General features: G+C 38.3%; 1 protein-coding gene across 7 annotated transcripts in view; it reads left to right on the top strand.

The window, feature by feature from the left end:
• Nucleotides 1–19,269, top strand: part of LOC101431419 (zinc finger protein 616-like) — a 29,682-nt gene extending 10,413 nt beyond the window's left edge. For 3 of the 7 annotated variants that reach the window (XM_058279424.1, XM_012520446.3, XM_058279425.2), the window contains exons 2-5: nt 8,283–8,365; nt 8,492–8,521; nt 11,000–11,126; nt 16,208–19,269. In XM_058279424.1, the coding sequence (XP_058135407.1) occupies nt 8,351–8,365; nt 8,492–8,521; nt 11,000–11,126; nt 16,208–18,606 (2,571 nt within the window). In that variant the 5' untranslated portion in view covers nt 8,283–8,350 and the 3' untranslated portion in view covers nt 18,607–19,269. The remainder of the gene's footprint in view (nt 1–8,282; nt 8,366–8,491; nt 8,522–10,999; nt 11,127–16,207) is intronic. The other 4 variants (XM_058279427.1, XM_058279426.2, XM_071209636.1 and 1 more) reach the window with 2 other exon arrangements.
• The last annotated feature ends 2,656 nt before the right edge of the window (nt 19,270–21,925 follow it).

Here is a 21,925-nt window from a genome sequence, read left to right as displayed (position 1 = left end):
ACCTCCCGTGTGATAGGCAGGTGCTCAACTGCTTGGGCCATATCCTCTTCCTGGCTGTTGGAATTTTGATTGATATTGCATTGAATCTATAAATTAGTTTGGGTAGGATTAACATATTTTTGGTATTTTAGTCTTCCATTCCGTGACCATGTAGTGTCTATTTGTTTAGCTTTCCATCAGTTTCTTTAGCATTGTTTTGTAGTTTTCTGCATGTAGGTCCTCTACTTCTTTGGTTAAATTTATTCCGAGGTATTTGAGTCTTTGTTGCTATTGTAATTCTTCCCCTGATTTCCTCGTCAGGTTGTTCAGTACTGGTGTACAGAAACATTACTGATTTTTGTGTTTTGATCTTGTATCCTGCCACTTTGTTGAACTCATTAGCTCAGGTAGCTTTGTTGTAGACATTTCAGAATTTTCTAACTATAGGATCATGTCATCCGCAAATACTGAAAATTATAGTTCCTCTTTTCATATTTGGATGCCTTTAATTTTTTTCTTGTCTAATTTCTCTGCATAGAACTTCTAGTATAATGTTGAATAACAGTGGTGACATTGGGCGTCCTTGTCTTGTTCCCAGTCTTAGAGGGAAAGTTTTCATTCTTTCCTGAGTACAGTGTTGCCTGTGGCTTTTCATATATGCCTTTTATCATATTGAGGGATTTTCATTTTATTTCTATCTTTTGTAGTATTTTTAATCAAGAAAGAATATTGAATTTTGTTGATTGCCTTTTCTGCAATGATTGAGATGATCATGTGTTTTTTTCTCTTTGTTAATGTGGTGTGTTATGTTGATTGATTTTCTTATGTTGTACTAGCTTTGCATATCAGGAATAAATCCCACATTCTTGTGATATATTATAAGTTTTTTGGTATGCTGTTGAGTTTGATTTGCAAGTGTTTTGTTGAGAATTTTTGGATCTATGCTTATTATAGAGATTGGCCTGTAATTTCCTTTTCTTGTAGTGTCTTTTTCTGGCTTTGCTATTAGAGTGATGTTGGCTTCATGAAATGTGTTGGGTAATTTTTCCTCCTCTTCAGTGTTTTTGGAAGAGTTCAAACAGGATTAGTGCTTTTCAAAATGCTTGATAGAATTCACCTGTGAAGGCATTTGGTCCTGGACTTTTATTTGTGGGGAGATTTTTGATGATGGAGTCAATCTCTGTGTCAGCAAAAGGGGTCCTGATGCAAAATACCAGAAACTGGTTGGTTTTTTTTTTTTTAAACATTCATTTTATGTATTATTCCCCTCCCCACCCCACCCCGGCCCAGTTGTCTGTTCTATGTGTCCATTTGCTGCGAGTTCTTTTGTCCACTTCTGTTGTTGTCAGTGGCACGGGAATCTGTCTCTTTTTGTTGCGTCATCTTGTGTCAGCTCTCCGTGTGTGCGGCACCATTCCTGGGCAGACTGCACTTTATTTCGCACTGGGCGGCTCTCCTTACAGGGCGCATTCCTTGCGTGTGGGGCTCCCCTACGAGGGAGACACCCCTGTGTGGCAAGGCACTCCTTGGCGCATCAGCACTGCACATAGACCCGCTCCACACGGGTCAAGTAGGCCCAGACTTTGAACCGCGGACCTCCCATGTGGTAGACGGACACCCTAACCACTGGGCCAAGTCCACTTCCCTGGTTGGTTTTTATAAAGGGTATTTATTTGGGGCATGATCTTATAGATACCAGGTTATAAAGTATAAGTTACTTCCCTCACCAAAATCTATTTGGAGCAAGATGGCTGCCTACATCTGTGAGGGTTGAGGCTTCCTGGGTCCCTACATTCCTGGGGCTTGCTTTATTCTGGCTTCAAGGTTCCTTTCTTCCCAGGGCTTGCTTCTTCCTGGGCTCAGCGTTCCTCTCTTCCTGGGCCTGGCTTCTCTTTCCTCTGTGGGCTTACTTCCCAGGGCTCTAGCTTTAGGCTTTAGCATCAAACTTTAATGTTAAAATTCCAGCATCAGAAACCCTCCCATCAAAAGCTCCTCCAGGGAAGCGGACTTGGCCCAGTGGTTAGGTCGTCCATCTACCACATGGGAGGTCCACGGTTCAAACCCCGGGCCTCCTTGACCCGTGTGGAGCTGGCCCACGCACAGTGCTGATGTGCGCAAGGAGTGCCGTGCCACGCTGGGGTGTCCCCCGTGTAGGGGAGCCCCAAGTGCAAGGAGTGTTCCCCTTAAGGAGAGCCGCCCAGCGCGAAAGAAAGTGCAGCCTGCCCAGGAATGGTGCCGCACACACGGAGAGCGGACAACAAGGTGACGCAACAAAAAGAAACACAGATTCCTGTGCCACTGACAACGGAAGCGGACAAAGAACACGCAGCGAATAGACACAGAGAACAGACAATTGAGGGGGTAGAGGGGAGAGAGAGAAATAAATAAATAAATAAATCTTTTTTTTAAAAAAAAGCTCTTCCAACTCTGTCCTTTGCCATGCCTTTTATCTGAGTCTCCACCCACCAAGGGGTGGGGACCGGGTGGGGACTCCACGCCCTAATGATAAATCAGTCATGCCCAGGTACAGATCAGAATACAAACATAATCCAAGATTTCTTTTCGGAATTCATCAATTATATCAAACTGCTACACTCTGTAAATGAGGTTGGTATGTCAAATTCTTGTATTTCTTGTAGCCTCAGTGTAGGTTTTGCATTTCTAGGAATTTGTCCATTTTATCTAGGTTGTCTAGTTTTTTGACATACAGTTTCCAATAATACCCTTTTATGATTCTTTTTAATTTCTGTCGGGTCAATTGTAACTCCACCCCCTTTCTCTTCTGATTGTATTTATTTTCATCTCTTTCTTTTGTTAGTCTAGCTAGGGGTTGTCAGTTTTATTGATTTTCTCAAAGAACCAACTTTTGATTTTGTTGTCTTTCTCTATTATTTCATTCTCAGTTTCTCTTCTTATCTTTAGTATTTCTTTCCTTCTGCTTACTTTGGGATTGAATTGCTGTTCTTTTTCTAGTTTCTCAAGTTGTTCACTTAAATCTTTGAGTTCAGTTTTTTCTTCTTTTTTATTATAGGCATATAGGACTATACATTTCTCTCTCAAGACTGCCTTCTCTGTATCCCCTAAATTTTGATAAGTTGTGTTCTCGTTTTCCTTTGTCTCAATATACTTACTGATTGCATTTGCAGTTTCTTCTTTGACCAACTGATTGTTTAGGGGTATGTTGTTTAGCCTCCACACTTTTGTGAATTTACCTTGTTCCTGTATATTATTGATTTCCAGTTTTATTCCATTATGATCTGAAAAAGTGCTTTGTATAATTGCAGTCTTTCTATAATTAATGACAGCTGCATTGTGCCCTAACATGTGGTGTATCCTGGGGAAAGATCTATGGGTACTTGAGAAGAATGTATAACATGCTGAGTTTGAATGCAGTGTGTCTATTAGGTCTAACTTATTTATCGTGTTGTTCAAGTTCTGTGTTTCCTTGTTGTTCTGTCTGTCTAATGATGTGAGTGTTGTGTTGAAGTCTCCAACGAATATTGTAGAGATATCTCTTTCTCCCTTCAGTTTCCCCAGAGTTTGTCTCACATATTTTGGGGCACGCAGGTTAGGTTCATAAGATATTTATGCCTGTTTTGTCTTCCTGGTAGATTGTCCCTTTTATAATTAATATATAGTGGCATTCTGTATCTCTTAAAACTTTTCTGCATTTAAAGTATGTTTTATGTGATATTAGTATAAGCTATCTCTGCTCTTTTTGGTTACTATTTGCATGGGTTATATTTTCCAGCCTTTTACTTTTCAGGTGATTTGTATCCCTTGTTCTAAGGTAAGTTTTTTAAGTAGCATATGGATGGTTCATGTTTTTTTTTACTCATCCCTTCAGGCTATATCTTTTGATTAGGGAGCTTAATCCATTCACATTCAATGATATTACTGTAAATGCATTATTTACTCCACCATTTATTCTTTGGTTTTCATGTTATATTTTTGTCTGTTTTTTTACTCTTTTCATTATCCTTTCTTCTTTTCTTCTATACTCTCCCCCAAGACTCTCCTGTCTTTTTCTTTCAGGCTCTAAGGCTTCCTTGAATATTTCCTGCAAAGTTAGGTTCTTTTTTTAGGAACTCTCTTAGTTTCTGTTTCTTTGTGAATATTTTATACTTATCTTTATATGTGAAGGACAGTTTTGCTAGATAAAGAATTCTCGGCTGGTAATTTTTCTCTTTCAGTCTCTAATTGTATCATACCATTTTCTTGTCTCCATGGTTTTTGATGAGAAATCTCTATGTCTTACTGGGCATCCTTTGTATGTGATGATTTGCTTTTGCCTTGCTGCTCTGAGAATTTTCTCTTTATATTTGACATTTGACATTCTGAGTAGTATGTGTCTTGGAGTAGGCCTGTTTGGATTTATTCTGATTGGGGTATGGTGTGCTTTCTGGATATGTAAGATCATTTCAAATTTCATGAGTTGGGAAGTTTTCAGTTATCATTTCCTTAAATACTTTTTCTGCCCCTTTTCCCTTCTCTTCTTCTGGAACTCTCATGGCATGTATGTTGTTGCATTTCATGTTGTCATTTGATTCCCTGAGCCCCTGCTCAGTTTTTTCCATTCTTTTCTCTCTGTTCTTTTTTCTATTTTTGCTATTCTTATATTTTGGTTATAATTAGAGGAATAGTATTTATTCTTTCTTCTGTCATTTCAAGTCTGTCTCTAATGTATTTTTGAGTTCACCTATTGTGTCTTTCATTCTCATGAGTTCTGTTACTTTTCTATTCAGGAATCCAAATTCTTCATACTTGCTTATATTTGTCTTAATGTTGTTTATTTCTTTAGCCATATTGTCTTTTGACTCATTAATTTGATTTTGGAAATTTCTGTGCATCTCGTTAGTTGTCTGAAATCCTGCATCTCTTCTGGGGCTTTGTTATATTCCTTTTCTTGGGCCATGTCTTCCATTTTCTTAGTATGGCTCCTAATTTTTTACTGATGTCTAGGCGTCTGATTAGGATGGTAGTGTATTCAGATACTCAGTTTCTTTTTCCTTTGGATTTATTGGTGGATGGCTGTGTGTTACTGCTTCTCTTTGATTCTTGGTTCAATCTGAATCTAAAGCATTGTCCCTTTAGTTGATCAAGATTGGCTCTTAGGAAGTGGATTTGGCCCAACTGATAGAGCATACGCCTGCCACATGGGAGGTCCAGGGTTCAAACCCAGGGCCTCCTGACCCATGTGGTGAGCTGGCCCACACACAGTGCTGATGCATGCAAGGAGTGCCGTGCCCACACAGGGGTGTCCCCCGTGTAGGGGAGCCCCATGCACAAGGAGTGCACCCTGTAAGGACAGCCGCCCAATGCAGAAAAAGGGCAGCCTTCCCAGGAGTGGCGCTGCACACACGGAGAGCTGACATGACAAGATAACGCAACAAAAAGAGACACAGATTCCACGTGCCGCTGACAAGAATACAGGCGGACACAGAAGAACACAGAGTAAATGGACACTGAGCGCAGACATCTGGCGGGGTTAGGAAGGGGAGAGAAATAGAAAAATAAACCTTTAAAAAAAAAGCAAAGACTATGGTACTGGCATAAGGACAGACATAGAGACCAATAGAATAAATTGTTTTCCGATAGGAACAATAGGTTCAATTAACATCCACTGGAGCCAAAGTAATGCTTTTGTTTGCTAGTTTACTAGTCCATCTAAGAGGTATTACATGCTAACTAGTGAGCATTGTCTCTGTAGTAGTCAGTATCTTTGAGAGCAAAACTATTTCCCCTTAAGGCTGAAACTAAGGAACAATAGTTGGGAAACTTGTAAAATGAGCCAGTCACATTTAAAGAGAGTGATTCAGTCATCAAAAACTTCCCAACAAAGAAAAGTCCAGAACTGATGTCTTCAAGGGTGAAATCTACCAAGCATTTCGAGAAGAATTATCACCAATCCTGTTTAAACTCTTCCAAAAAATTGAAGAGAAAATTACCCAGCACATTTTATGAAGCCAATATCATTCTTGCACCAAATCCACATAAAGATACCACAAGAAAAGTAAATTTAAATGGTATAGCCACTGTGGAAGACAGTTTAGTGGTTCATCAGGCAGCTAAGTATAGAACTACCATATAACCTGGCAGTACACTGCAAGGTATATATCCAAAAAAAGTTTGTTTGCAGGGACCCAAACTGATATTTGCACACCAATGTTCATATTGGCATTATTCACAATTGCCAAAAATGGGAGAAACCCACGTGTTCATCAACTGATGAATGGATAAATAAAATGTGGTATATACCTTTAATGAAATATAATTTGTAAAAAACAATGAGGTCCTGATACATGCTGCACATGTATGAACTTGGAAGACATGATGTTCACGGAAATAAATCAGACAACAAAGGGCAAAAATTGGATGATCTCTCTGACTTGAAACAATTAGAACAAGCAAACTCATAGCGTTAGACTCTAGAATATAGGTTGCTAGAGGCCAGGGTGGGGATAGGGAATGTGACATTAAGGCTTAAAAGGTACAGAGTTCCTATTTGGAATGATGGAAATGTTTTGGTAATGAATGGTGGTGATGATAGCGCAACATTATGAATGCAGTGAACAGCACTGGAAACATATCTGAATACGGTTAAAAGGGGGAATGTTTGTATAATATGGTAAGAGAATATATATATATATTTTAAATCCGTGGAACTACATGGCGAACCCCAAGTTAAACTGTGGGCTTTAATAGTACAGTTACAAAAGTGTGCTGTCATCTTGTTGTAGCAGAGGGAAATCGGGTGTATGCGGTATTGAAGGCCAGGATGTGAGAATTCTGAGAAGGAAGATTTATTTTGACTGGCCAGACTCCATGGACTCCTGTCCTAATAAAAACCAAGCCCCAAATGGGATTTTTGGGTCCCTTTTGTACAGGGATGTAGGAGTGGGGAGTTAAACAGTGGTTATATGCAAAAGGACTTTTTGTTAGTTTCTTCAAGTGTTTTATCTGAGTATCAGGTTATATCCTCCAGGTAGCTTGAATTAACACATATCCCCCACATTCCAGGTAAGCTTTTAACACGAACCCCCCCACCTTCCAGGTAAGCTTTTAACACACACACACACACACCCCCAACATTCTGGGTAAGCTTTAATTAACACATTTCGTTTGCATCCTCCATGAATATCCAAAGCCTATCGCGTTTATACCTCTCAATTGGCTTTCCAGGGAACTAGGCGTACTTGGATATAGAATAAGTTTGAATTTATGCACAGGCCGTATTAATCTGTTGTAACAAATGTTTTATACCAGTGCAAGTTGTTGCTGCTGTGGTGGTATGTGGGAATCCTTTATTTTGTGTATGATTGTTCTAAAAAACAGACAATTTCCCTAATAAAAGAAAAAAATTCCCAAAGCACTTTATTTACTACATTTTCTTTACCAGATTCTTGCATTTTTTAAAACAAAAAGCCATCTATTGACTACCTCTTCCATTTAGTAAGTTTCCTTCTCTATTTTCCATTTTAAAGCAAAATATGCTAACAACTTGTTCATAGTGTCTGGCTTCAATTATTTTCACCACTTGTCACTTGAGCCCCATCCAATCATGCTTTCACATCCGCCATTCCACTGCTAGTTCCTTGTCAGAGTCACTAAAGACCTGCTCTTTTTTAAATCTATTCAACTAATTCTCCGGTCATCCTATTTTCCTATCTGTAGCATGTTTCACAGTTGATTTAAAACACTATTCCTCATCAATGCTACAATTTCTTCCATTACTAATCACAATAGTTCTATAGTAGAATATCAGTAAGTTCACTCTAATCCATTTTCAGGACTTGGAGTTGTCCTAGGTAGTACTGCAGTGACAGATGCTAGACATTGTATGTTCTGCCATGGCCCAGTGGGTGGACTGAGGGAGAGTGTAAACTACAGTGTAAATCATTATCCATGTGGTGCTCCAAAATGTATTCACCAAATGCAGTGGTGAAGAAAGAAGTTGTTGATGTGAGAGGAGTGGGGTGGAAAAAAAAAAAAACACCACTATTTCTGTCTTTCTGGATAATAGGTTGTTTTTGGAAAAATTATTTCTCTGTGTAGCCCAAATCCCCAGTCTTGTAGTAAAATTTGTGGTTTTTGCTAGGAAAGGAGGATATTCTGAGGAAAGTGTGGAAAACTCACAGCTGGTCTCCATGAATTATTATATTGTCCCTGAATCCCTCCTGTTGCAGTGGACAGTGGAGGACCATCTTTTTCCCTGTGTTAAGGTCCTTCCTGTACTTGTGGTTTGGGCACAGGAATGGAGCATGTTAAATCTAAGCATTAAACAACATATTTTCAACACTCAGGATTGACTTCTGAAGACTGGTCTTACCTAAGAAGCCCAGAGAGCTTCCCTGAGAAAGAAGTATCAAGAATGTCTCTTTCCCAGGTAAAAGTCACATTCTTGGTTAATTCTTTTTTCTCTCTTTCCTGAAATGCAATTTTTTTGGACATTTATTCTTCTGTGACTCTGACTGATATATCCTGCCTGTCATGTTTGTTCGTGCTTACCCAGGAGATCATCATGGAAAAGCTTCCTAAACAGGTATGGATTGGAGATGGGTGTGGGTCTCATGGTGTCAGAGTAAGTGGGCGGCAAGGATTCTTTAGTATTGCACATCTGGATGCACTGTCAGCACTTTATACACCAAGATTCATGAAACTACAGGAACACTGGGAAATTCTGTAAAATGTTGAGAAACCTACCCTCCCTGATTCTGTAACATATTTGAAGGTAAATGAGTGAATCATTGTGTTTCTGGCTCTAAAATATTAATGGTGTGGGATAGTGTAGACCGTTCAACAACAGACAGCTGCTACAGAGAATGTTTTATTCCATAATTGGTTTTAAAATACTTAATCCATCTAAAGTCCAATAGTAAGAGATTCTTTAAATCATTCTCAGCACACCATCCCAAGAAGACCACGGTATTCCCGTAGAGGTCTCATGCACTAGGTGCTTTAGGTAAAAATGGCTATAATTCAACACATTGAAGAAGATATTTTTATCTATGCTATCAGAGAGCATGAGCCAATTATTGGTTCCACCACTTTTTTTTACTAGTTTGTGTAGTATAATGTTGAAAGCCTCATTTCAATGAAGTATAATTTATACATGTTTATTACCAAAAATACTGAAATGGATTTTTGTATAAAGGGAGAGATCATGAAAATTCAAGAAAATCTGTCATTCAAAGATGACTACAATTGCAATGAATTGTGGGTGTGTTTATGTACATGCCCAGGAGCCTGTGGTATTTAGTAAAAACACATTGTCATTTCATAAGGAAGTTTAATCTTTATATTAACATTTGAAAATATGTCTTAAATGCTTTCCTTTAGCTTAAAAGTTTTATACATTATTATGTGGTAGAATTAATAATAGTAACTCATTGTCTTTTATTGTGTCTTTTATCAGTTCCATGTTGTTAGACCTGAACTTGTTCCTTGTTTTCTCATTTGGGAAACCCTTTGCCAGCATACTTTTTTTTTCATTTTTAAAACAATTTATTGAAGTATATCATTCATTCATGAACACATGTAAACAATAAGTATATAGTAAAAGTTGTGAACTACAACACAAACGTGCATAACGTCATAGAGGGCCCCCATACATCCCTCCACCGCAGGTACCGTTCATTGTTGTGAGACATTGGTAATAAATTATGAAAGAGAAGCATCAAAGTATTACTAACTATAGTCTGTATCTTATATTTGACGTATTTTCCTCATATTATTTTTTTGCTCATGAACCATAGAGTTTATCTAAAGTACACAATCAATTGCATTTAGTATAATCGAGTTATGCATTCATCAGCTCAATCAATATTAGAGCGTTTTCATTACTCAAAAAAAAAAAAGAAGGCAGCAGAAAACAAAGTACTATCACACCCATATGTTAGGACTGGTAATTACAAATCGTATGATGTGTTTTCACCATTCCTATTCATTTCTAAGCATTTACAAACAATTTTTTACCAATTCTGTACAGATTAAACCTTGCCTTTCCTTTTTGTAACCACATTATTTTTCCTCTGGTGACTTAAATTCTAGCTGTAAACTCCATGAGTTTGCTCATTATATTCAGTTCATAATAGTGAAGTCATAATATTTGTCCTTCTGTGCTTGACTTGCTTCATTCAACATATTCTCCAGGATCATCCACGTTGTCATATACTTTGCAACTTCATTTCCATGGATTTAAACCTTTTCTACATTATCATGTTACTGAATTAATGCTAATAAGAATAGTAACTCATTATGTATTTCAGTGTATACACATGAAAATGTACATATATCTATATAATCTGTGAAAATTGTGTTGTTAGATTTGAACGTGTTTCTAGTTTTCTTAGAAACCCTCTGCCAACATACTTTTAATGCTGAATTTGTTACTTAATTGATTCTTTAGGTTCAGTTCTAAAGCTCAGCATCCTGGATTCAGGTGCTGTCTCTGCCATTTATTAGCTGTTTGATCTGAGGCAAATTCCCTACATGTTTTGTGACACAGTTGTCTTGTGCTAATAAACTTTTATGTCATTAAAAGAGTTAATTCAAGTAAAGCATTTAGATAATGCTTAGCATATGATAAGTATGGAAAAACTTAATCATTCCTCTGTGGTCTCCTCAACAGTTCTTAGATTCTGACTTTCCTAAACCATTTTGTTCTTTGGCATCTCTGAGCACACCAGTCCTGTTCTAGCTGATCTAAAAATTGACTATCACTTAGTGTTTACAACATCATGTCTATGACTTCTGTGTAGAGGACCATGTGTTGAATATTTTTCACTTCTATGTTTCTTTTTTAATCCACAAAAATTTAAAATCCATACTGATTTAGTATGTTTCACATATCCTTTTGTGGAAAAGCATATGAAATAAAATTAGGGATATATAGATTGCTCAGAATTGACTTATATGAATCTGTGAACACACATCAATTGAGTTGATCCTTGATACCTCTCATTTCCTTTTGTGGGAGGCTAACAACTCTTCCCATAGTAAAATGTGTTTTCCATTTCAGGGATTGTTAACATTCCGGGATGTGGCCGTAGAATTCACTCAGGAGGAATGGGAATGCCTGGACCCTGAGCAGAGGGCTTTGTACAGGGATGTGATGATGGAGAACTACAGGAACCTGGTCTCCCTGGGTAAGGATAACTTCCTTCCAGAAGTTAGGATGTGCCCTTGGGTATCTTTTGATTTTGACCTGAGAGTCACATGGGATCCTTAGCCTTACTTAATTGAGATTAACTTGTATCAATTTCAGAAATGGAAAGAGTAATCCTATAGCATTTGGACATTAACCACACATTTCATGCTATTTCTAGTGGTAGTTCTAAGGGCTTGAGTAAGTACCAAAACCTTCCATCAAACTTTTTTCTTAACAGCTTACTGAGTTATAATTCACATACTGTACATTTCACTCATTTTAAATGTACACTTAAGTGGTTTTTAATGTATTCACAGATACTTACATCAACTCGAAAAGAAACCCTCTACCCATTAGCTATCAACCTCTCTTCCTCCTATCCCATCCACTCCTAAGTACCACTAATCTACTTTCTGTCTCTATAGATTTCCCTATTTGGGACTTTTCTTATGAAGGAATCACATGGTATTATGGTATTTTGTGGCTGGCTTCTTTCTTTAGCATCATATTTTTACCTGTATTGTAGCAAGTGTCAGTACATCATTAACTTTTTATGCCTGGATAGTATTCCATTGTATAATATCCCATGTTTTGTTTCTGCATTTGTCACTTAATGGATAGTTCAATGGTTTCCAACAGTTTGGTTATAATGAATGATACTGTTTTTATATAAATATTTTTATTCACTTATTTGAATAGATAATGTTTTTATTTCTCTTGGGTATGTATGTAGGATTGGAATTACTGGGTTGTATGATAATTCTATTTAATCATTTGAGGACACACCAGCATGTTTTCCAAAGTGGCTGTGCCAGTTTACATTCACGCCAACAGTGTATGAGGGTTCCTGTCTTAGTTTCCTTGCTGATAAAACAAATAGCATACAGTGGTTTGGCTTAAACAACAGGAATTTAATGGCTCATGGAAGGCTTGCTAGTTCCCAGGGTTGGTATCTTCTTCCTGCTCATTAGTCTTTGGGTTCCTCAGCTTCTCTTTTCTTCTCTATGTTCTGTTGACTTCTGCCTTCTCCTCAGGGCCTTATAATGGACTCTAGTAATCTTGATTAAAGCCCAGCCTAATTCATTTGGGTAACACCTTAACTGACATAACATCTTCAAGAGATACAATTTATAGTGGGTCCACATAAACCAGAATTTGGACCGAGACCAAGAACATGTCCAGAATAGGGTACACAATGCAGTTTGCCACAGTTCCAGTTTCTTCTTATCCTCACCAACACTTATGCTGCCTGACTCTTCTTTTTTCTTTTTTTTTTAAGATTTATTTTTATTTCTCTCTCCTTCCCCCTTTCCCCCATTGTCTGCTCTCTGTGTCCATTCGCTGTGTGTTCTTTTGTGTCCGCTTGCATTCTCAGCGCCACCGGGAATCTGTGTCGCTTTGTGTTGGATCATCTTTCTGCATCAGTTCTCCGTGTGGGCAGCGCCACTTCTAGGTGGGCAGTGCTTTTTCGTGCAGGGTGGCTCTCCTTGTGGGGCACACTCCTTGCGCAGGGGCCCCCCCTGCATGGCATGGCATTCCTTTGCATGCGGCAACACTGTGCATGGGCCAACTCACCACCTGGGCCAGGAGACCATGGGTTTGAATCCTGGACATCCTATATAGTAGGTGGATGCTCTATCAGTTGAATCACATCCATGTCTGACTTTTTGATTCTAGCCATCATATAGTGCGCATGAAATGGTTTTCTGTTTTTCTTGCTGCAAGTTCCTCATCAGATATATGGTTTTCAGATATTTTCTCCCATTCTGTGAATTGCCATTTCACTTTCTTCCTTATGTCCTTTGACGATCAAAAGCTATTTATTTTAAACAAAACTCCATATCCACCAAATACATATTCTCTCTCCACTCCCTTCCCCTGGTAACCTGTAATGTACTTTCTGCCCCCCTGTACTCCCCTTGCCACTTTTTGTGGGCTATCTGCTCTCTGTTCTCATTTGCCATGCTCTCTTCTGTGTTTTTGCTTGTCTCCCTTTTTTGTTGTGCCACCTTGGTGAGTTGGCTCTCCATGGTGCCTGCAGGCCAGGTGGCGCTCCACAGTGTGCAGGTGAGCCTGCCTTCACAAGGAGGCCCCAGGACGCAAACCCAGGGCTTCCCATGTGGTAGACGGGAGCCCAACTGATCGAGCCACAGCTGCTTCCCTGTAATCTACTTTTGACTGTAAATATACCTTTTCTAGACAAGTGACATGATACAATATTTGTCCCTAGGAGTCTTCTTCATTTCACCGAGCATAATGTTTTCAAGATTTGTCCATGTTGCACCATGTCTCAGGTCTTCATTCTTTCTTACAGGCAATTAATATTTCATTATGTATATGTACCAAGTTTTCTTTATCCATTCATCTGTTGTTTGACATGACTTCTTTCCCCCTTTTATCTATGGTGAATATTGCTGCTATAAACATTATTAAGTATCTATTTGAGACCCTGTTTTTACTTTCTTTGAGTGTATATCTAGGAGCTGAATTTGCCAGATCATATGGTATTTGTTTCTTTAATTCTTTTTTTTTTTTTAAGATTTATTTTATTTATTTCTCTCCCCTTCTCCCCCCGCCCCAGTTGTCTGTTCTCCACATCCATTTGCTACATGTTCTTCTTTTTGTCCCCTTCTGTTGTCAACAGCACAGGAATCTGTGTTTCTTTTTGTTGTGTCATCTTGTGTCAGCTCTCCATGTGTGCAGCGCCATTCCTGGGCATGCTGCACTTTATTTCGCGCTGGGCGGCTCTCCCTACGGGCACACTCCTTACTCATGAGGCTCTCCTACGCGGGGAGCACCTGTGCGTGGCATGGCACTCCTTGTGCACATCAGCACTGAACGTGGGCCAGCTCCACATGGGTCAGGGAGGCCCGGGGTTTGAACTGCAGACCTCCCATGTGGTAGACAGATGCCCTATCTACTGGGCCAAGTCCTCCTCCCTTTAATTCTTTTTTGAAACTACCATATTGCTTTCCACAGTGACTGTACCATTTTACATTCCCTTCAACAGTACACTTCAGTTCCAGTTTCTCCAGATCCCAACACTTGTCTACTTTTGTTTTAGGCAAGGGAGTAAGAAATTTATTAGAAACAAGAAAAGCGTAAACAATCTGAGACGAAGATTAAGGGCATGCTGCAGGGTGAGAAGAACACACCATAGGGTAGGCAAGGAATAAAGAGTTTATTAAGAAACAAGAAAAGAGTGAACAATTTGAGACATAGATTGCAGACATCCTGCATGGTGAGACTCTATTTTTTAATAAAAATTTTTTTTTAAAGATTTATTTTTGTATTTATTTCTCTCCCCTCCTCCTGCCCCCCCCCCAGTTGTCTGCTTTCTGTGTCCATTCGCTCTGTGTTCTTCTGTGACCGCTTCTGTCTTTATCAGCGGCACTGAGAATCTGTGTTTCTTTTTGTTGCGTCATCTTGTGTCAGCTCTCCATGTGTTCAGTGCCATTCTTGGGCAGGCTGCACTTTCTTTCGCGCTGGGCAGCTCTACTTACCGGGCGCACTCCTTGCACATGGGGCTCCCCTATGCAGGGGACAGCCCTGTGTGGCACGGCACTCCTTGTGCACATCACTGCACACCACTGCACATGGCTCCACTCGGGTCAAGGAGGCCAGGGGTTTGAACCGTGGACCTCCCATGTGGTAGGCGGATGCCCTATCCATTAGGCCAAGTCCGCTTCCCAACAACATCTTTGTAAGTTTGATGTGATACCTCATTGAGAATTTGGTTTGCAGATCCCTAATGCAAACTTCTCTTGAAAAGTTTTTAATTTTGATGAAATCTTATTTATCTGTATTTTCTAAAGATTTTTGGTGCCATATCTAAGAACCCATTGCCAAACCTTAGGTCACAAAAATTTACTATTTCCGTCTTATTGTTTTGTAGCTTTAGCTATTGTATTTTTCTACTTTAAGTTGTGAAATTAGGCAAAATAATGACAAGCTCTTTGAGGTATTCCTTCAGGGAGCCATGAGCCAGGTTATTTTAAAAAAAAAAGTCCACAATCGTCCAAGAAAATGATTTACTCGCTCCCTGATACTGGGCACTTGTATGCTGGCAATAGGGACTGCCTTCTTCAAGGCTACTGCTGATTATGGGAGCATGGATTGTGGCCAAGTTAAATTAAAACACTACGGTGCTTTCCTGCTGAGATTTATCTGTCTTTTACTTAAGTGTTCATTTGATTCCTAAATATACCTTTAATTAGCTTCCAGGATTGTGATAAAATTGAGTCTGCCAGTTTTTGCCAGTTTATTTGCTGTTTTTTGTCAAGATGCACTTTTAATTAAGAGTTCCCTACCCAATATTTTCTTTGGCATCACCCTTCCCCAATTCCTAATCTTTATTATAATTTGTTTTTGTCCAAGATTGATATTTCAGCCATCAGTGATTCTGAACATATTTTTCAGTTACCATATTTTGTGCTCCTCCTAGTATGTATTATTGCAAAATGTTTATAGTGAGTGGATAAAGTCAGTTTTATAGCAGCTATTCAGAAAAATGCTTTATTATTTCTCCATTGGTTTCTGTTAAGTTCTTCCTGATTTTCCTATTACCATTTTAGTTTTGCAGTTTTAGATTGCCATTTATGTTATTCATTACATATGTTTTATTGTGTATTATTTACATTACATTCCCTAATCCTGTGACTTAGTATTTCCTTGCATGCAGCAATTATGCAGTAGATATTCTATAATAAAATCTGTTTCTCTCCAAATATCACACACCCATGTCTACTGCCAATTGATTAATTGATTTGTGCTTTCAGATGGCACTGGGAAAATACTCCTTGTTTCAGGAAATGTGTAAATTTACATAATGTGAGTGGTTTGGTCATAGGGTATTTGAAACTAACCTTCGCTTAAGAGTTTCAATTACATGTAATCACTCTTTATTGAAGGATCCTGGTCTGTCTGTGTTCCTAAACATTTGAGGGCCATGATTGAGAAATTTTGCAAATTCTGTTCACTCTGAGTATCACTTTTGGGATAATATTGTTTTCCAATGCAGAATATTCATGTTCCAACTCTAGTTAATAGGAAACATATGGCCTTTTTTTTATCTTTCAGAAATCCCTCCTAATTGTGCAATCAAGGTATTATTGCCAAAAGAGGACATTAATATGGGAAAATTATGCCAGCCAATGATATTTGAAAGGCATGAAAGTCTTGGCATCAAGGATTTTGACTACAGGGAAGTCTGGAAAGATATGCATGAATTTGAGAATCCGCAGGGATATGGCAAAAGAAATTGTGAAGGAGTGCCAGTGACCCATAACAATAATGTTACTTGTAAAAAAGATCAACATTCCAAATCCTTTAATAATTTCTCTCTAAAACAGAGTGTTTTTGTTAGAAATCGTACATATAGATATTTCAACCATGACAAGCCATTTTTAAGGAATTCTTTGAAGCCGAAAAATAACATAAGCAGTGCAGGGTACAAGTATGTCAAATGTTTTGACAATAGAGTTGAATTTCAGTCAAATCAGATGGAAATCCAGAGCTTTCAAACTGAAGAGAAAATTTATGAATGTAATCAAGTTGAGAAGTCTAACAAAAATTGTTTCTCAGTTACACCACTTCAACAACTTCCTTCTAGTGTTAAAACCAACATTTGCCATAAATATAGGGTTTTCATGGATAAATCGTCGCTTGCACAACAGGAGAAAACTCACAATAGAGACAAAGCTTACAAATGTAATGACTGTGGCAAAGCCTTTAACAAATTCTCAAACCTCACAAGACATCAAAGAATCCATACCAGAGAAAATCCATACAAATGTGTTGGATGTGGCAAGACCTTTAGGCATTGGTCTGGCCTCAAGAGCCACCGAAGAATTCATAATGGAGAGAAACGTTTCAAATGTAACGATTGTGACAAGGCCTTTAGGCGAAGGTCTGGCCTCATGGTCCACCAAAGAATTCACACTGGAGAGAAACCTTATGTATGTAAAGAATGTGGTAAAGCTTTCAAGCAACTCTCTCATCTCTGTAAGCATCAGAATACACATACACATTCTGAAGAAAAGCCACACACATGTAATATTTGTGGCAAGGCTTTTATCCATAATTCAAGCCTTGTGAAACATCAGAGAATTCATTGTAGGAAAATACCACACAAGTGTAATGAATGTGGTAAATCTTTTGTCCGAAGATTATTCCTTGTGGAACATCAGAGAATTCACACTGGGGAGAAACCTTACAAATGTAATGAATGTGATAAGGCCTTCAGGCGACGGTCTAGCCTCAAGATCCACAGAAGAATTCACACTGGAGAAAAACCTTACAAATGTAACGAATGTGGCAAAGCCTTTAGTCAGTTGTCACATCTCTCTAGACATCAGAATACACATACACATCCTAGAGAGAAGCCACATGCATGTAATGCTTGTGGCAAGGCTTTTATCCATAGTTCACGCCTTCTGAAACATCAGAGAATTCATACTGGAGAAACACCACACAAATGTAATGAATGTGGCAAGTGTTTTATCCGTAATTCAAACCTTGTGGAACATCAAAGAATTCATACTGGGGAGAAACCTTACAAATGTACCGAATGTGACAAGTCCTTTAGGGGACTCTCTGGCCTCAAGATCCACCAAAGGATTCACACTGGGGAGAAACCTTACATATGTAACGAATGTGGCAAAGCCTTTAATCATTTCTCATACCTCTCTAGACATCAGAATACACATACACATCCAGAAGATAAACCACACACATGTAATGTGTGTGGCAAGGCTTTTATCCGTCGGTCAAGCCTTGTGAACCATCAGAGAATTCGTACTGGAGAAAAAACACACAAATGTAATGATTGTTGTAAGACTTTTATTAAATGTTCAGACCTTTCTCTTCACGAGAGAGTTCATACCAGAGAGAAACCTTACAAATGTAATGAATGTGGTAAAGCTTTTTCTGAACGTTCATACCTATCGGTTCATAGAAGAATTCACACTGGGGAGAAACCTTACAAATGTAATGAATGTGCTAAAGCTTTTACCAAACGTTCATATCTTTTGGATCACAAGAGAATTCATACCGGAGAGAAACCTTACAAATGTAATGAATGTGGTAAAGCTTTTACCAAACCTTCATACCTTTGGGCTCACAAGAGAATTCATAGTGGAGAGAAACCATACAATTGTGTTGGATGTGGCAAGGCCTTTAGCCATGTGTCTGGCCTGAAGAGCCACCGAAGAATTCACACTGGAGAGAAACCTTACAAGTGTTACGAGTGTGGCAAGGTCTTTAGTCATGTTTCTGGCCTCAAGAGCCACCGAAGAATTCACACTGGAGAGAAACCTTACAAGTGTAATGAATGTGGCAAAGCCTTTAGGCATGTGTCTGGCCTCAAGATCCACCGAAGAATTCACACTGGAGAGAAACCATACAAATGTAATGAATGTGGCAAAGCCTTTAAGCAGTGTTCACACCTCTCAAAGCATCAGACTACACATCCTGGATAGAAGACGTGTAATATGTGTGGCTGGGTTTTATCCATTGTCCAAGCATTGTGAAACAGAATTCGTACTGGAGAAACACCACAAAAATGTAATGAATGTATTATGTCTTTTATCCAGTGATCAGACCTTGTGGAACATCACAGTTCATACTGGGGAGAAACCTTAAAATTTAAGTTTAGGAAAACTTTTAATGTGCATTCAAGATTCAATAAGCATTAGGTGACCCATATTGGAGAGAAATCTTATGAATGTGGTAAAGCCTACACCCAATTTGCAGATCTGATTAGACATCACAAAGTACATGCTGAAAAGAAACATTGTGAATCTAATATATGTAACATGAAACAGACCAGAACATTAAATGACTGAGATTTTCATGGGAGCATAATGTTATTTGTGACTGCGTATGTCATGGGGATAATAAAAGAAATGATGTTCACCCTCTCCTTTGAAAGGAATTAACTTATCTATGAAAAAAGTAATGGAAAATTTTCCTTAATCTTGGTAACTGAAGAGATAGAGGAGACTTAAGAGAACCAGAGTACAGTGTAGGATTTTCACATGTAGTCACAGCTCTGCTTGTGTTTGGTACCATTATTTAGAATATATGATAGTTCTCATGTTTCATGTTTCAATTAATAAAAATTAATCTTTAATAACTCTGAATGAATGTGTTTTGTTCTGTCAACTCAAGCATCCCCCACATCATTGCAATATTTTGTAACAAATGGCAGTCATAACAATTCCTTTCCATTGTAGAATCAAATACTGCACAATTTAGGCATATATCTTTATAGTTTGCACTTTAGTTATTCTCACTACACTCTGGATATTTATGCAACTGCAATTAAAATACCAAAGGGTTGTAATTTCAGACTGCTTTTCCAATACCTGCATTATTCATATTTAAGTACCATGTTATAATTGTGCCTCAGCACCCATGGCTTGCGTTTTTGGCCTTGATTTCATGAGGTGAAAATATATTAAGCATATGAAAGGTGTTAAGAAATAAAAAATTGCAGGAATAAAGATAACTTGTTTTTCCTGGTTTGAGTCCTCAATAATGTGAAAAGATCCCTGATAACAAATTTCCCCTTATGAATGAACATATTAAAGGAGAAATGTTTTTGTAGATAAGAAACTTCATATAGTCACCCCTAAAATAGGTATAGCTAATTTGTACTGTTAGCCAACTCAAAAACAAACTTGGTTCCAAAATTTGGATATTCTTTATTTTTGTATGTGTTAGGAGGTACCAGAAATTGAACGCAGGACCTTGTACATGGGAAGCAGGTACTCAACCACTTGAGCTACACCCATTCCCCCAATTTGGATATTGATACTGATAATTCCACACAGAAAAGGGGATTGAGAATTCATTACTTAGAGGCTTTCTGGAGAGAGCAGAGCAGGTTCTTAGAGGCTTTCTGGAGAGAGCAGAGCAGGTTCTCAAGCTCTTCAAAAAAAGGCTTCAGAGATCAGGGAACGGAGACTGACTTGAGCTGTTTATAGGACTTAGAGTTTGAACCTGTGTGAGTGTACCCATGCATGGTTTGATATTCCTGCTTGTTCCGAAGGAGGGGAACCCTTGCGATTACCAGCTTACCCAGCCGTGCATCAGAAAAGGAGGGAAGTTTAAAACTGTCATAATCAACAACAAATGCAAATTAGGCTTTTTAATGCAAGATTGAATGTTTCCTCTTGTAGCCCCTGACTCTGGTTGCAAAGGACCACAGTTTTCCTCTTGCTTTTATTATCTTACGTACCCTTTCCTGATGCATAGCTTAGATCCTTTGTTCAGTACAGTGAAAGTGCTTGTGAAATGTTTTTTAGGTAAATTCCTTAGGGTAACTGTAAATGTGTGAATGTACTTACACAATAAATATACTAGGAGGGCTATTTTCAATTTCTCCATGTATTTAACAGTAATCTGTTTCTGTTGTTACTGTTTTTATTTTTGTCATTATTGACATCCTAATAGGTTATTTCATTGTGATTTGCATTTGTATATCCTAATGGCCAATGATAATTGAGAGTATTTTCATGTGATGCTGGCCATTTGTATATCTGTTTTGGAGAAATATCTATTCAAATCCTTTGTCAATTTTTAAATTCATGTGTCTTTATTGTTGAGTTGTAAAAGTTCTATTTTCAGGGTATTAGAACTTGAGCAGATATATGATTTTAAAATACTTATTCTGTCGATTGTCTTTTCACTTTTTTTTTTCTAAGTGGATGCTGAATTTTAATATTGTAAGTCAATATCAGTACATAGCAGTGAATAAGGCATATATTTTAGTTATTTTCCTCCCACTCTAATCTATATTTTATTCCTCCATCCTGAGGACCCTGGGATGCGATGTCCACTCCACCTCTAAATCGAGATGGGGTTTAGATCCCACATGGCTGATGGGTGGGATTCTCCTACTGCAGTTGTAGTCTCAGTTCCTTGGTATGGTGGTTGACTTACTTTCTTGATAGTATCCTTTAAAACACAAAGGGTCTAATTTTGTTTACATCCACTTAATTTTTTTTGGTTGTTTATAGTTTTGGTGTCATATCTAAGAAACTACTGCCTAACCCTGTGTCTTGAATATTTACACCTAGGTTTTCTTCTAAGATTTTTTTTTTTTTTTGAGAAAAGTAATTTTTTAAAAGATTTATTTATTCTCCATTTTTTGCACTCAACTTCTGCTCTTTGTTCGTTGTGTGCTCTCTGTGTTTGTTCATCTTTTTTTTTTTAGGAGGCACCAGGAACCAAATACAGACCTCCCATATGGGAGGGAGGCACCAATCACTTGAGCCATCTTTGCTCCCTGCTTGTTGTGCTCATTGTGTTTCCTCATTGTGTCATCTTGTTGCATGAACTCACCACATCAGCTTGCTATCTTGCTCCTCTTTAGGAGGCATCAAGAACCAAACCCAGGACCTCCCAAGTGGTAAGCAGGCACCCAACAGCTTAAGCCATATCTGCTTCCCTCTTCTAAGATTTTTATAGTTTTATCTCTAGCAATTAGATCTTTGATCCATTTTGAATTTTTTTTGGGGGGTGGTGTCTATGGTATGAGGTAAAGGGTCCACCTTCATTCTTTTGCATGCCAGTTTGTAACTGTCCCAGTTATTTTGAAGTCAGGAATTTGTGCATACAGCAACATTGAGTATAAGAACTGTAATGGAAATTAGGCAGAAATTTGAGAGGAGGTTGAGCACTGAAATATATGGAAGACTGCAACTGATGGATCACACAAATAATGTTGACTTCATTGTGAATCTGTATAGTGGGGGAAACAGTCTGAGGAGTCTGTGATGTCATTGTTTCTGG

The sequence above is a fragment of the Dasypus novemcinctus genome, chromosome 18 (genome assembly GCF_030445035.2).
Source record: "Dasypus novemcinctus isolate mDasNov1 chromosome 18, mDasNov1.1.hap2, whole genome shotgun sequence".
Lineage (NCBI taxonomy): Eukaryota > Metazoa > Chordata > Mammalia > Cingulata > Dasypodidae > Dasypus > Dasypus novemcinctus.
Note: the sequence above shows the minus strand (reverse complement) of the source record. Positions and strands in the feature narration are given on the sequence as shown.